Here is a 16617-nt window from a genome sequence, read left to right on the forward strand (position 1 = left end):
GTTCAGCATCTTAGCTGTAGAGGGCAGTGTCACTGGCCCTCATATGTGGGATCCAAACCGGGGCTCTCTGGTGTCCCAAGCCAGTTCTTAACCATCGCACCACTCGGCCGGCCCAAAGTGCTTAGTTTTTTTTTAAAAATTTTTTTTAGCTGAGCCATCCTGCCACCTGTTGGCAGCTCAGCGTCAGCTCAGCTCCGGCCGTGAATCAAACTGGGGACCCTGTTGCTCAGAGCTCAAACTCTTGAGTGAGCTCTTAACCAACTGAGCCACTTGGCCCCCTCCCCCCCGACTTTGTTCTTCTTATTTCTCAAGATTGCCGTGGCTATTTGGGTTTGCTTATTTGTTTTTTAATTGTACTTGTAAGTTACATTGTGTCATATTCTGTCTATCACTCAGATATTTTTAAATGAGTGGCTTTAAAAGCATGTAGCTTTAGTTGGTTAAGAACTCATTACCATGAGAAGGTTGAAAATGGATCTCTTATTAAATTTAATTATGAATTTTACTCAAATTAGCCATTATCTTTCAAAAAGAAAAAGAATAAGCCCCTAAGTTAAACGTTATTTTTGAGGAAAAAGATTTCCAGTAGATGGCATTATTAAACTGTTTTTGTTTTTCTTATTCCTTTGGTAGAATTAAAAATTGTTTCTTTCTGATTGCTATGGTTGGTAAAACTGATTACATTTATATAAAATTATCTTATGGACAGACTGCACGGCCAGAAAAACCTACTTAACACATCTCTAAGGCTTCTGAGTCTGTTATTTCCCCAGCTAGTTAGCCAAGCCACTCTAGTAACTTCATACCCTCCCTTTCTTATTCTCTCCTTCATTCAAAAATATATTTACAGAAAACGTGTTACGTCCAGGCACTAGTTAGAGTCTGATGATACATTGGTAAAACAAGATAGATGTGGATTGATTTCCTGTAAGCCATCCTTCATTATCACATGCGCCCTAAGTATTAGAACATGTAATGAGAGGTGTATACTCTAGTGGCTTAGAGCTGGGGTCTAGAGCCAGATTTTTGAATTCATCAGCTACTGATTTCTAGGTAAGGTACCCGACAACCCTGCCTTAGTTTCTCCCACTGTACAAGGGGGATAGTAGTTCTATCTGCCTCATAGAGGTGGTGACATGAGTGACAATAAGTGAAGCATCAGAACAGTGCCTGGCTCAATAAATGGTAACCATTATTATTTTTGTTATCATTTATTATTATTATTTTTATTACCACAATTGCTTTTGCTCCAGAGTCTGATAGGCAGCATGACTTGTGTGCACTTCCGTGACTTACGAATCTGTAACTGGTGAGCTGTCAGCCTGCTCTTCCTGATCTGCCTGAATAGCCGCAGATTCTGAAGGATGTGAAAAACTTGAGAAAAGGAAGTATTTAATTGTGGTTTTCTTCATTTTTCAGAGGCGATTTGTTTGGTTGTAATAGGTTCTTGTCGTATTCGTGTTGTTGCTCATACAGTTAATTAAGCTCCACCATCATGCAGGTTCCCTGCAGAGGCCGGGCCAGCTGGGTTCCTGCCATTAAAATCCTGCAGTTGTGGTCAAGCTTCGTGTGCAGCATTGTTAGCAGCTTAGATTAAGTGAAGCGTCCTCCTCTGGTTCACGGCCACCGGGGTCAGGCAGCAAACACACGTGCAGCGTGAGCCTGCGGGAAGGTGCTGCGGAACTGACTCTCTCCCCCTTCTGATTGCAGATTCCACTGTGTAAAGTAATTAGATTCAACATAGACTACACGATTCATTTCATCGAAGAGATGATGCCTGAGGTAAGGGAGAAGGTTATTTAGCAGCTCGATGCAGTTTGTGCTTTTGTTTATTCCACACTTAATGTTTTTAAAGCATCGAACTTGGCCGGCCCTAGCTATTTGCCATCGGAAAGGATCCGTGAGATGGAGCCCAAAGGAACAAGGTTAAAATCCGGGTCATTTTTCAACTTATTGACCAGTGTTTGAACCCATGTCTTCTTGTGTTGCATCTACTGATAGGAACTTTACATCTGTTTCTAGTTTGTTTTGGATAAGGGACAGATTTGGGTTACTGGTCCTTATCAGGGAGGAAATGAGAATAGTGAAATGGAATCTGATGGCTGCTGGAATAATCTTATTCATTATCTCCAATGACAGGATCGATGTTTGGTTCATTTTTCTTCCCATATATTTACATATTTTTCCTAATTGTTTTTCATTTCAGATGCTCAGCAGCAGATTTATCTAAATATATGCAAGAGGTTTAAAATTCCAAAGCAAGATTAATGTGAATCTCAGAATGATTCATTGCCTGATCTTGAATTTAGTGATGTCAACAAATCACACTAAGAAATAACAACTAGACAGCAAACAAGCTTGTGCACTTAACCTTGTGTTGGAGTTGGGGTCAATTTCCCGTGGCCCTGGCTTTTCTTGCAAACCCTGCTTCACAGTGCAGCTCTGTCCTAGGCAGTGGGGCGTGAGGGGGAGCTGATAAGCATGGCGCATGCCTAGTTTGCACCTATTGTATTTTGCCGTGTATGATGTGCACTTTTTTTTGCCCAAATTTGTGAGGGAAAAATAAGGCTTCACATTATACATGGGTAGTGCTAATTCCATATCTACATAAATGTTTTTAATTCTTTTATTTGTGCTTATGGGTTAAAAGTGTAATTCTAGAAATCAATAACAATATCCGTATGCAAAATAATACCCGGGAATACGATAATCGGTTTTGTTGTACTTACTACAAATCTGCAACGACGAAGAGTTCTTAGCCTTCTGTGATGTATCAGTATCGTAAATTTGTTCCAGTACATAAAATTTCTTGTTCCTTGTACCTGTTCGTGTGTTTTGTAATTATTTGTTACACAAAATTTCTTGTACCATGTATAAAAAAATAAATGCTAAAATCCCTTTATAATACAGGAAACAAGTACCTAAATGTAAACAAATAAAAATTTGAATTAAAAAATTAAAAGGAAAGATTTTTTTCCCTGAAAGTTTGGGCCAAAAACGTGGGTGCATGTTATACATGGGAGTGCATTATACATGGCAAAATAACGGCGTTTCATTTGAAGCCGGTCCTGTTAGTTCTACCTGTCTTTCAAAAAGAATTGAAGAGAAAGGACCACCCCTTCATTCTCCAGCTTAAAAGGGCTTTTTTGCTTCCTGGTGATTTTTAAGGTTCTAAGTCCTTATTTGGTATTGTAAAAGTTTATGACTCTGGCGTGATCTCATACAGGGTGATTTATGAACCCTGAGCAACACAAGTAGGAGGAAGAATTGTGAGACAAGTCTCACTTGCAAATAGATCATCTGTTAAGCTTGTTTACTGGAGAAATTTTGGTACAAAGTTTTGTAGTTTTTCGTAGCCCTTTATTTGCCTTCAGTAAGAATTTGAACTTTTTTGGCACAAAAGACCTCTCTCTATGATAATTCTATAACAGTGATTCCGGGTTTCTTTGGGGGGGGGGTGCTGAGCAGGGGTGGGGTGAAAGGGACCAACGGATCAGAGCCTGCTGGCGTGTATGTGGAATTTGAATTAATAAAAACGTCCCAGGAAATTCTGATACATTTTATAATTAGATTAGAAAATTATAAGATAAAGAAGACTTGAATTTTTAAATTTCACTCATTTTTTTGTACGTTGGGAAGGGCTGAGTTCACATTTTATTAGGAACCCTAATGCCATTATTGCCTCCTTTATTTATGTTTCAAGCCAATTAACTATTATTTGTAGGACAGTGATCAAACTTTTTAGGAAATTACATGGTTTTTGTATAGATTCTGTAGACACTTTTTAAGACACTTGACTAGAACAAGTTGAACCTTCAGTTAATATATATTTACAGTACTACAGTAATTTGCTTTTGGTTTATTTTTCAGAACTTTTGTGTGAAGGGACTTGAACTTTTTTCATTATTCCTATTCAGAGATATTTTGGAATTGTATGACTGGAATCTTAAAGGTAATTAATAGGATTTTTAAAAAAGTGTAATGCTTGTAGAACATTGTGGAATATGGGGGACATAGTTGAAATTCCTCTTGTGTTTGAAGTACCCAGGGAAAAGTGTGTTATTCATAGGAGCGCCTGCTGTCGTTCTACATGAATAAGCCCTTATGGGCCCTATTTTAATATAATTTGACAGTGTCCATTACCTAAGATTACGGTTGTCCATTACCTAACTGATACTTAAGAATATGGTATCAGTTATCACGAGGAACTACCTTGATTTATGTGCATTAGGGAAAATCTCATTAATTAATATTTTAAATATTGAACTTTAATAAACTTCTTCCAAGATGATACTTTATTAAAACAAAACTTTGGTTAGCCCTCAGCACACAACTCATACACACTGAGCTGCATAGATTAAAAACTTGGTACTTGGTTCTTAGATAATAGTTTACTCTTTTTGAGGTATCTGTGTTCCAGCAGACATTTGCTTATTTATTTTCAAAACAGTGTATTGATGCATGGCTTTTCAAACCAAGTTTTTAGTAGTAATTCTCTCTTTTTTTTTTTTTTGCAAGTTGTATTGATTAAAATGGAAAGGAATTAAAACATAAGCATGTTATATCATGCAGTAGTTCAGTTATAACAAAAATCTATATGTTTTTTGAATTTCTAAAAATCATTTTACCTTATACACTGTATACCATATATATCTTTAGGACTTCCAGTCTCCTCTTACTTTGGGTAGTTTCCCCACTGGAATCTTCATCAGCGTGTGTGATTTTTTTTTTTGTCATTATCGTGAATGTTAGGAATTAAGTTGCAGCATTTATTTTCTAAGGCTGTTTTATTTATTTATTTTCTTTCCTTTTCACTTACTTGCTTTAGGTCCTTTGTTTGAAGACAGCCCTCCCTGCTGCCCAAGATTTCATTTCATGCCACGTTTTGTAAGATTTCTTCCAGGTAAATCTTTTGTCAGTGACCCAGTCAGATAGTGCGTCTGAAAATAAGCCTGCCAATCTCCTTTCAGTCTTTAGGGATGACTCTCCTACCTCAGACTCTGGTAATTATCTACTTCTTAGGTCAGGCATGGAAATACAAAATGATACACGCTGATTTATATATACCCTTGCATAATTTATGGTAGCCCCAAATTAGATGAGCAATGGGAGAATCAATTGATAAATTTTGAAAGTTTACTTGATAAAATATCATGGAAGTGTTAAAATTAATATGAAAAAAATGCATGGTGCTTTAAAATGCATATAGTTAATTGGAAAACAATTATAAATTTTTATATACAGTATGATTATTACTATGCTAAAAATTACTGCAATAAATAGTTGTATTAAGATAGTGGTATTAGAGGTGGTTTTTCTTTTTTTGATATATACTTTTCATTTTATAGTGAAAAACAATTGTTTTCAATAAATTAAAAAATGTAAATATATGACATGTTTTTTAAGCAATATTTTAACTGTTTAATTTTTTTTTCAAGAATCTAGCTGTGAGATATGGCATTATATTTCATATTTTTAAAAATGGTTGGGTTTGTAATGAAATCTTTGGATGCCTTTTTGTTTGCAAAGCCTTTACCACCCTAAATGAATTCATCCCTACAATCTCTTTCTGGTGTCTTGTTCACCATATTTCTGGTGACATCCTTCTATACTCTCAGCCTCTCATGCCCTTATTTTCTTTGCTTCTACTAGAGTCTTGTCTTTTCTCCCTGCGCACAGTTACCTTTCTTTGCTTGCTTGCTAAGTCCTGTGCTCTGACTTCTGCCTCTCAGCTCCAGCAGCCTCAGTGCCTTATGCTAACCGCTACCTTCCACGGAAATGTCAATTCAACCATTTGCCTTTGCTTCTCCTATATGTGGGCCACTCTGATACTGGAGGGAAAAATTTGGCTGCTGTGGTCAATCTGTGGTCTCCAATTTCAGCTGGGGAGCTTTTCAGTGTGTAAGCTTTCTGCCCACGTGTACTTACCGGCAGTTTCAGAAGTCCAGCCTCAGGTTTGTGCTCCCCTCCTCAGCCTCCTATCCTCCCGGGGGCAGGAGGCCTTGCCTTTCCCACATCTCAGAACCTTCCCTGGAGCCTGTCAGACTCTGGTCCATTCATAGCCCGTCTTTGCTTCGACACCTCACCCTCTCTAACCCTGTCCTCACCCCACTGCTGCTGCTGAGATGCCAAAGCTGGCCTCCAAAAGACCGAATCCAGTGGACACGCTTCAGTTTTAGTCTCCTGCCTACTGTGGTACCTGGGAGCTTGACCTTGTCTGTCTGCTGAGCTCTCTGTTCTTTCCTCCTAGCCCTCTGATTCATCCTTTGTGACTTTTGTTTTTTTTGTCTGTTCATTCTAGTTTAAATTTTCCTCAAGGTTTTGTCCTTGATACGCTTTCCTCAGTCCAGACACTCAAGGGGTCACAATGGCTTCCTCTTATTTTAGAATAGTGTTACTCATATTTTTAGTATTGTTAATGTTTATTTTGTTTGGAACATGCATTCAAAAGCTCTTCTCCTTTGTACATCTGGTTCTATTTTATGGAGAAGTCCTTTTTTCTTTTCAAGTGAATGCATCTTTGATTTTATTACGGAGCTTTAGCAGGGAACTGATTAGAAAATGGTGTTAGGGTGAGTTAGTTAAAAAGCCTTTCCTGTCTGTATCTATCTGCCTCTAGGCATTTTATGACCAAGCAAATCTCTAAGAGCAGTGGACAGTTTTAAAATCATCTTAAAGAAAAATCTTATGTCAGATATTTACTTTGCGGGGTTTTAACACAAAAATGGTTTTCATAACTATGGAGGGGTAACATGTTGTCATTAAAAAAGGTCTATTGATTTATTTTTTTAAACACAATTTACTTTTTCATTAGACTTCCCTTTGAAAATATACATATTAAAAAACCCCAGAAGGATACAGAAAAATATCTAATGTATAAAGTGCATTTTGGGATTAGGTGGCAAGTTATGGTTGATTTTTCACAATGTGATTTCAGTAAAGATCTTTTAGAAAATGATTAATTAAAAAGAAACACATTTTGATATATTTTCATTTTTTTCTGTGGATAGGCTTTTTTTATACAGTTGTCATCATGCTAGTATATGATTTGCATCCTATTTTTTAATAATTTGTTGAGCAGATGTATATTTTTAAAGATCATGATGTGTAGTGCCATATTTCTTATCAAAATAATCTCATCAGTTTATGCTGCCATGAAAAATGCATTATTAATCAATTTTCTTCACATTTTGGACGATGACTCCTTCCTTTCTTCTCTTCTTTCTTCTCACCTTCCTTCTTTTTTAAAATTTTCAACTGTAACTCTTTGAGGCTAAGGAGTAAACAGTGTCTGCCTTGTGTCACTGTTAACATACCACTTGGCACAAAGCAGGGCCTCAGTAAATACTTGTCTACTGACTATTTAATCAGTCAAAATAGTGCCTTCATTAAGGATTTTGTTACTAATTAGTGAATGTGCTTTTCAAACATTCTTTGGTGTTGCTTCTCATTTTTAAAAAGTAAACTTTTGATTGATGTATAGTACAAATATTAAAAAGTGCACATATCATAAATATAAGACTCAGTGATTTCCTGAAGTGAATATGACCATGTACTCAGGACTTAGATCAAGATTACTGACATCCGAGGGCCCCTTTCCAATTACTACCCAGCCCCTCAAGGGTAGCCTTTATTCTGACTTGAAAACACCATGTATTAGTTTTATCTGGTTTTGCATTATAAGAATTAGAATTGTACATTTTTTTTTGTTTCTGTCTTCTTTTGTATTATATGTTTTTGAGACACCTGTTGTTAGAGTTAACTGTAGTTGGTTCATTCTCACAGCTTATATTATATGGTATGACAAAATTAAGATGTATTTAATATATGTGGGATTAATGAATATGTGGGTATTTTCAATTTTCAGCTCTTTTCAAATAGTATGCCTGTGTTCACTAAACACTTGCACATGCCTTTTAATGAACATATGTTTATGTTTTTCTATTGTGGGTGTATACCTAGGAGTGGAAATTCTGGATGTGTTTCTATTAAGCTTTGTAAGTACTCTCACACAGTTTTCCAAAGTGATTGTACCATTTTATCTTCCCTCCGGCAGTGCATATGAGAGTTCAGGTTATTCCACATTCTCACCAGCACTTGGCGTTTTTCTTTTTTTTTTTCAAGTTAGCCGTCTGGTGAGTGTTCACAAGTCCCACATTATGGTTTTAATTTTCATTTTCCTAATGACTAATGAAATGGAGCACTATTTCTTATATCAGTTGACTAATTTGAATATTGTCTTTAGAAGTGCTTGTTCAAGTCTTGAGCTCATTTTTCTATTGTGTTATGTCTGCCTTTTTCTCATTTATTTGTAGGTATTTTTAATACACAAGTCATTTGTCAGATATACATCTGTAGATATAAAGATATACATATATATATATATACCTGTATCTCTATATCTCTATATCTATCTCCCTCTATCTATATCTCTATCTCTATCTGTCTGTCACCAGTACTTCTCTGTGGATTGTCTTTTTACCATCTTGATGGTGGTTTTTTATTAATAAAAATTCTTATTTTTAATGGAGTCCAGTTTATATATTTTTTTCTTCATGCTGAGAGGTGTTTGTATATTGTTTTGTGAAATCTTTGCCTACCCTAGGTTCATCAAGATACTCTCCTATATTTTCTACAAATTTAATTCAGACTCTGTCTTGAACTTGTTTTTACAATTGGTATTAGATGTATGGGTCAAGGTTCACTATTTTCAATATGGATATCCAGTTGATCCAGCACCATTTATTGAAAAGACCGTTCCTTCTTCACAGAATTGAAATATTACCTTTGCCCTAAGTTGAGTTGATTCTGTGTGTGTTTGTGTGCGTGCGCGTATACACAAACAATTCAAAAGTGTATAGGGTAAAACAGTGAACACCCCCATTAGATGTGTGAAAATGATTGTTTGATTTGTATTTGTTTTAACCTGTATAGGGAGAATTATGCTTTTTTCTTGCAGTGGCCTAAAAGTATTGTTACACAACTTTACTTTTTACCCAACTATTAATATTTCAGGCATCCTCTATATAAATACATTGCCTCATTCTTTAACACCTACATAGCATTCCATAGTATGAAAGGACATTACTTGTTTTGACAGTTCTTCTAGTGAAGACTATTTTGGAGGTCCCTATTGTTTCCGCATTACATATAAATACTTCAGGAACCGTCTTGGGCATCTATCCTTTAGCATTTATGTCAATGGTTTTATAAGGTAGCGTCCTAGAAGTGAAATTATTGGTTAAGACATTGGTTATGCACATTTTAAATTTGGAAAAAGATGTTGGCTAAGTCCTCTCTAAAAAGGACATAATTAGGTGCTCTTTCTAAAAAGGACATAGTTGTAACCAACATTTTTAACAATGCCCATTTCCTGTACATCTGCCAACACTGGATATTACTTGTCTTCTGTAGGCAGAAGGTAGCCTCATTGTTATTTGCATCTTACTTGAACTCCCATGAAAATGAGCAGCTTTCATATATTTCAGGTATTTCATGGTCCTGTCATTCTCATTTGCTTTTCATTTATATCAGTTTATTATATCTAATTGAAAGTTTATGAGTCATCATAACTTTTCTCCAGTTTACCCGTTTTGAAGACAACTGTTTCAGTTGCTTTACACAGATTTATCCAAAACTAAGCTTCCAGTTTAAACCAACAATTATTCAATGCAGGTGACTTTACCTGAAGTCAAATCATAGAACAACCAGTTTTTTGAGATTTTAAGAATTTTTTCAAATTTTGGTTTCTTCCCTCTCCCTGCCTCTACCTCTAGAAGTCAAAACAGTTGAAATGAACTTTCCTAGAGCCAGCTTAAAGTATTATTGTAACAGTAGCTGGGCTGGGGCTGGGTAGGGCATCATTCAAGATGGGAAGACTGCATTTATGGGAAAGCCTGTTCATTGCATCTATCATTGCTGTAGTAAAGCTTTGGAAATTCTGAATCAATTTTGCACATCAATTACCTAGCACATTGACTGTTGGAAATTGCCCCTTTTGGGAAAGAGGTTCTCTGGTATGGCTGACAGAGGGCCAGAGCTTGGGAGAGTATCTCAGAATTCCCAGGGAAGCAACTGTAGTTTGAAAAAAACATTAATTGACACAGCATCTTGATATAGCTTCATATTTGGAAAGTTTAGAAAATACCTGCTGTTAATACAAATTTTCAAACATTCAGATTATGTAAAGGCAGCTTAGTAGGAATATACAGGAGATACAGTAATGCAGTTATACAGTTATTCTCGGCGTAGGGAAAGAGGAAGGCATGTTTGTATTTCTTCAAATTGAGTATTAGACTGTTGAGAAATACTTGTGTAACCAGCCATATTCTTAACACAAATTCCCTAACAAATTGCCCTGTCCCACAAATAACCATATAAGTGATCAAGCAGTATAAACCGAGAGAATTGGGTCTCTAAGAAACAGTTTATAAAGTCTGTCAGCTTATTAATGACTGTCCAGATTCATTCCCCAAAACACAAACTCCAGTTCTTCCCGAATAATGAGCCATTGTCACGGTTCCAGTCCCAGGGCTGGCACGATTCCTGCTAACCTTAGCTTACCCGCTCCAATTTCTCATTTATATCATGTCCTATTTATCTCAGCCAACAAGATAAAAATTGCTTGCTAGCCCGCAGTGACATAGCTCCATAAATCCCTAACATAAACATGTAGCAAAGCAGACAAACCAAAAGAGCCAATTCATTAACATTACTAAATTCGTGGCAGTCTGCGACCAAGTGGCCATGTTATTTATCTGCTTCAGAAAGTCATTCCACAGATATTTATGAGGGTCTTTGTTGCAGGGTGAGGGATACAGCCCTCGGCCCACAGGCTCTGGCAGGACTCTCTAGCCTTGCTACCTTTTCTTACATTTTCCTAAGGATTGCACCTCCTTATCAGACTTGGAGCAGTGCCTCAATCCCCTTCCTCGGTTAACCTTTCACCTCAGGTTAACTGCCCTGGGTTTCTACTTTTTCACAGTGGTAAATATCTATCTTTTTAGGTTTTAGTTGCTATTTTAAATATTTAGATCTCACCATGGATTTATACTTTCTTCTTAAGCATTACCAACTCTGCACCTGATGTGTGTGTATTTAAAAAACATGATTTCTAGTTTCTGTGCTGCTGTAAAACTCCCCTCCCTCATCGGCAGCTTCACACTCAGACTAGGTAGCAGCATTCTTACAAGCATCCAGTGGCCATCTTTCTTTATCTTGCAGGTACTCTCATAAATTGGGTGGCGACCTTGGTGTGTAGGCTTAAGTATTCCCCTCCCAGTAGCTCTTTTAGTTTTTTAGTCTTTTTGCTTTATATTCAATGTCTGAGGTCCATTTCCCCTTTATCTGAAGTGCCGTGGAGCCAGCCATCTGTAACTGCTTGTGGTGAGAGCCTGGTGCTGCTCTGAATTCTTGGAGTTGCACGTATTTGCTCCTTCCGCCACACACCAACCTCTCCAAATAAAATCTCGATCTTTTTTCTGAGCCTTATAGCAAAACAATGACTTCTTATAGCATCCTACACTCCTCATGTATCCTTACAGGCCCACAGTATTTTTTAGTATTCTTCCCAAATATAGAGATTATGAGCCAAATACCATTTTACTTTTTCTTTGGCTCCTAGGGACTCTAGTAGTGTGGCCATACTCAAGACTCTACAGGTTTCTTTAACTGCTGTTCTGGATGTGTACGCATGCTGTGCAAGTCACCGTATTCTGGCTTTAGAGTTCTCTTGTCTGCCTGCTCACCTCAGATCCCCTAGAAGCAGAGATTACCCTGGGCTCAGACTGACAGGTAGACGTTATGACAAATAGGCATTCTGGATTGGCTGGGCTCTTCAGCAAAGAGGGGACTGCCATTGAGGAAGACATGTCACATGCAGGTGGATTGAAATGTCTTTTGTGACAGGCTCTGAGAAATATGTTTTTAACCAGGGAAGTTTGTTAACCAAAGGTGACTCCTGGGTCTAAGGCAGATGTTTTGTAATGAGGCATAAAAATTGCTCCACTGTGAACATAATCTGAATCAGTACACAGAACATGTCCTCATGTGGGTGGATTGTATTTTGTATTTTAGTCATTGCTTGGACAGTTTTTTTTTTTTTGTTTTTTTTAAGAGAGGCTCAGTGTGTTTGCTTAAGAGAACTCTATTTTCAGAATGTTATCTACAAAGAGTCTTCTAGAAATTGTGATTAATCATTGTTTGCCTACGTGCTTCTTGAGGGCCTAGAGCTTGTGTGTGTTTTTTTCCCCCCATGATTGTGCCATGGTACCTCTCATAGTGCCTGACACATAATGGTGAAAAATAGACTCCCTTCTGATGATAAAATCCAGAGTTCTCACTGTGCTCTGTAAAGCTTTGCCAGATTGGACTTCCTGTTGGCTTCCTCACTCTCATTTCACTCCATCCACCCTGGCCTCTTCGCATTTCCTGGAACACGTCAGTCCTGTTCCACCTTGGGACTTTTGCTGTTTCTCCTACTTGAGACAGTTTTCTCCCAGATTGCTGCATGATGGGTCCTCTGATTTCTTTGAAGTCCTCGCTTACATGGCACCCCTTCAAAGATGCCTTTCTTGACCACCCTTTTAAATATGGCTGCAGTCCCTTGCCCAATTTGATTCTTCTCACAGCACTCATCTCGACCTGATCTTATTATATAGGTGTTCATTACTGTCTCTTTTTTTCCACTGGAATATAAGGGACTTCAGCTATTTAGAGTGCCACTGTGTTTCCAGGGTCTAGAAGAGTGCCTGCTACAGGTGTTCAGTAAGTATATGTGAAATGAACAAGCAGGTATTTAGATTAACGCATGAAAGCATGCCTATATATATACACATATGCTAGCTGTATAGCAGCAATGCTGTCCAGTTTCAGAGTAGCACCTGAGATTTAAAAAAAAACACACAAATCAAAAAGAAATCTTGATATTTACTCTTATTTTTGAGATGTGTAGGCCTGTCCAAGTTCTTAGCCCATAGCTATTTGTATTAAAATCTTTTATTCTTTTCTTTTTTATGTTACGCCAAATTCCTTGGGTGTCATTAACTCCTCAAGCATAAATAGGACATTTTTCATTTCCCCCCACCCCCATCCTGTCAGCCCCTCATTTCTCCATGAAATTTTGGCCCTATGCGGCTGTTCCTGGCATATCTCATGACCTGGATAGGGTAGTCACTACCCTGTAAGCTTTCAGGGCTCCGTCTTTCCTTTGGGGGGACTAGGCAAAGGGGTACAGGGGAGTTACATATATTGGTGAAGGAGCTAAGCCCAAAGAGGAGGCAGAAGCCAGTGGACCCGGAACTAATGCCCACATTAAATGAATGTCTTTGGTTCATCAAGTACCTGATTAATTAGCTTTTTCCAAGGTACTTTATGTCTTTTGTTGTTTTTTTCTTCTTTTCCTCCGTACCTGGTAATATATGCTTCTGTAAGTCTTCGAATAATTGGTATTTTTCCATGTTTTAACTCCATAATGATCTTCATGATATTAGTACAGGCTCTTCACTTCTATTCATCATGGCAGGTGCAGCACATTAGCACCAAAAACTTAGACATAACACAATAGCTTTATGAAAAACATCCATATATATCTCAAAAGCTTAGAATTTCCTTAAGAAAATAACATTACTTCTAAAGAGCTTTCACCTGTTACCTAAGAAAGAATGATAAAATATTTAAGACTTAACACGGATCTGTAGATTATAAGCTCTGGTTCTTTATGGTAGGTGTTTTTAAATTTATTTAGGTAGGCACCTTTCTTTGTATTCATACCTCACAAAGGGAGCCTTTTATCATTTATAATAACTGCTCTTGCCATTTTAGTAAATTAGATGGTTTGTGAGCACTGTTCAACAGTGAAGCCAGTGGCTTTCGGATTATTTGGCACCTGGTTAAACAATGTACATTCTGAATTACCTTTTTATGTAAATGCTCTTTTTCCCCATGGCCTTTTTTTTCCGTATTCAGCTGATGATTGGCTGTTAATTGAGTGGCTTTATTTTCCCCTGTCTGTCCACTCCCACCCAAGATGGAGGAAAGGAAGTGCTGTCCATGCACCAGATTCTTCTGTACTTACTGCGGTGTAGCAAAGCGCTGGTCCCCGAGGAGGAGATTGCCAATATGCTGCAGTGGGAAGAACTCGAGTGGCAGAAGTACGCGGAAGAGTGCAAGGGCATGATTGTCACCAACCCCGGGACGGTACGTTCTAGTGCTCACACCTTCAGAGACTGAATCACTTTCTCTCCAGGTCTGAATGCTTCACAAAAACAGTAACAGCATTCATCAAAGCTGCACGTACTCATTGCTGAATTTAAAAATATTTAGTAAATAAGAAAAATATTACAATATAGGTATACTTAGTAGTAAGTTCATTTTATTAGTAAATTGATTCTGCCCATTGTCAAGAAATTTGAAGTTTTTGGATATGTTCAGATTGGATTTTTTTTTAAGTATAAAAGTAATATATCTCGGGCCAGCCGAGTGGCTCAGCTGGTTAAGAGCTCGGTTGGGAGCGCCAGCTCTGAGCAGCAGGGCTGCGGTTCGGATCCCACATCGAGGGCCAGTGACGCTGCACCCTCCACAACTAAGACGATGAACAACAGCTCTATCTGGAGCTGGGCTGCTGTGAATGCCGGCGACGGCGTAGGCTGCAACAGGGTGGCAGTGGGCTGCCATGAGCTACGTGAGTGGCTGGCAGCCAGTGTGAGCGGCCGGCAGCTTGTGTGAGCTACCGGGAGCCGCTGTGAGTGGCCGACCAATGACCGGTGACCGATGGCCTCACCCGAGAAGAGCACAATGATCATACCAACATGGGCCATTGAAGCGATGTCCTCCACAACTAGACTGAAGAACAAAACAGCAATTTGTCTACCTGTCTGTTTCCCTTCCCCGATTCCCCAGTGCTGTTCCCCTCCCCTCAATTCCCCAATTAAAAAAAAAAAAAAGTAATACATCTGCACTAGAAAATTAGGAAAATAGTAAAACAGCTGAAAGAAGACAATAAAAATGATCCATAATTCCATTGTCTAAAGATACTATTCACTTTAATCTCCTTAGAATGGATATATTTCATATTGTTTTGAAATGAAATTAGCATCATACTATTAAATATTAAATATTCAGACCTTTCCCTCTCATCCTCCAGAAAGAGTCACCACAAAATTATTTTTCCAGTCTTAAATTTCTTCAGGAGTGTAATAAAGAAAAAGGCCCCTAAGTTATATAATTAACCTATTGTTGGGTATATAGGTTGCTTCCAGACTTTTGCTGTATTGAATTTGTATACGTGTGTTTAAAGTTTCATATATGTATGAATCTTTGAATGTGTGTCCATTTAGTTTCTTAGGAAGAAGCCTATAAGTGAAATTAGTATTCTGGAGGTATGCACAGGTGAAGGCTTTTGATACATATTGCAAATGCCTCCTAGAAGGGTAGTAAAATTTGCACTCTGACTAGGGAAGTATGAGAGCGTCCCTTTCTTTATATTGGTTATACTATTTTAACAATAAAAACCAAAAAAAACTTTGTCAAGTTTGATAGAGAAAAAATATTACTTCAGTTTTGTATTTATTTTGATTTCTAGCAAAAATCAATATTTTAAATGTTTATTGGCCTTTCATGTTTTCTTTGATAATGACCCATTAATATCCTATGTTTAATTTTCTTTTGTGGTATTTGTCCTTTTTTATTGATCCTTTTATTGACCCTTTTATTGATTTTTTGCAATAATTATTGCAAGTAGGTCCCATTTATTTTGTTTCTTATTTTTTTGTTTTAAAATTAGCTTCTAATGTTCATTGTTGAAGTAAAAATATAAAAATTAAAAGCAGAGAATTACAAGATAACTAGTTTTATAAAGAAAATGTTTTATATATTATATTAGTTGAATTTTTTTCTTGAAAATATGTTATTTCATAAAATAGTTAAATGTTGGCATCTTATCAAGATAAAGTTTTCTACATATGGAGAATTAAAATATTTCCTTGTAAATAAACAGAGTAAACTATTTAAACAAAGCTGTTGTTTTAAAAAGGCTGCCAAATTGTTTAATAGCCTTGATTCATAAAAATAAAAACTCTGGGTCAACTTTTTGTACCATGACAGTAACATCTGCAAAAACAAAATGTTGATATTTGCAAGTCAGACATTCTAGCTTAATGCTGATTATTTTAAACAAAACTTTAAAATGAAAGTGTTTAATAAAAATGTGTTTAAACATAAAAGTTATTTAAACCTAAAAAAATCACAGTTTTTACTGTTATGTTAAGCCACAGAATAATTGTTGAAGTAACTTTGAAAGACATATACAAATCATAGCCCTGTGAGAGTATGATTGTGAATTTAACTTTTCTTCTTTAAACAGTTACATAAATTTACATAAATTTACATTTGTTGTGTCAGTTTTATAGCTAGGTCAGAAGATGGATGGGGGTGATGATGGTGGCATACATACTTTTCATCTTGGTGGGGCCACTCGAAGCGCATCTCGTGATTTACAGTGGGCACTTTGGGAACGCTTTCACCCCTGAGCTTTCTTTCATGGTATGGTTAAAATTCCCTGAAATCCTAGAATCATTTGGAAAGCTTTTGGACATACCAGATCTTCCCCACTCCAAGTAA

At 37.1% G+C, this 16617-nt stretch overlaps 1 protein-coding gene across 1 annotated transcript in view; it reads left to right on the top strand.

Annotated features, from left to right (window-relative positions):
- Positions 1-16617, top strand: part of DROSHA (drosha ribonuclease III) — a 126025-nt gene that overhangs the window by 42038 nt on the left and 67370 nt on the right. The window contains exons 13-16 of the mRNA XM_019647856.1: positions 1711-1782; positions 3871-3952; positions 4829-4903; positions 14027-14196. Of these exons, the coding sequence (XP_019503401.1) occupies positions 1711-1782; positions 3871-3952; positions 4829-4903; positions 14027-14196 (399 nt within the window). The remainder of the gene's footprint in view (positions 1-1710; positions 1783-3870; positions 3953-4828; positions 4904-14026; positions 14197-16617) is intronic.

Source organism: Hipposideros armiger, unplaced genomic scaffold (genome assembly GCF_001890085.2).
Source record: "Hipposideros armiger isolate ML-2016 unplaced genomic scaffold, ASM189008v1 scaffold_117, whole genome shotgun sequence".
In the NCBI taxonomy this organism is placed as follows: Eukaryota; Metazoa; Chordata; class Mammalia; order Chiroptera; family Hipposideridae; genus Hipposideros; species Hipposideros armiger.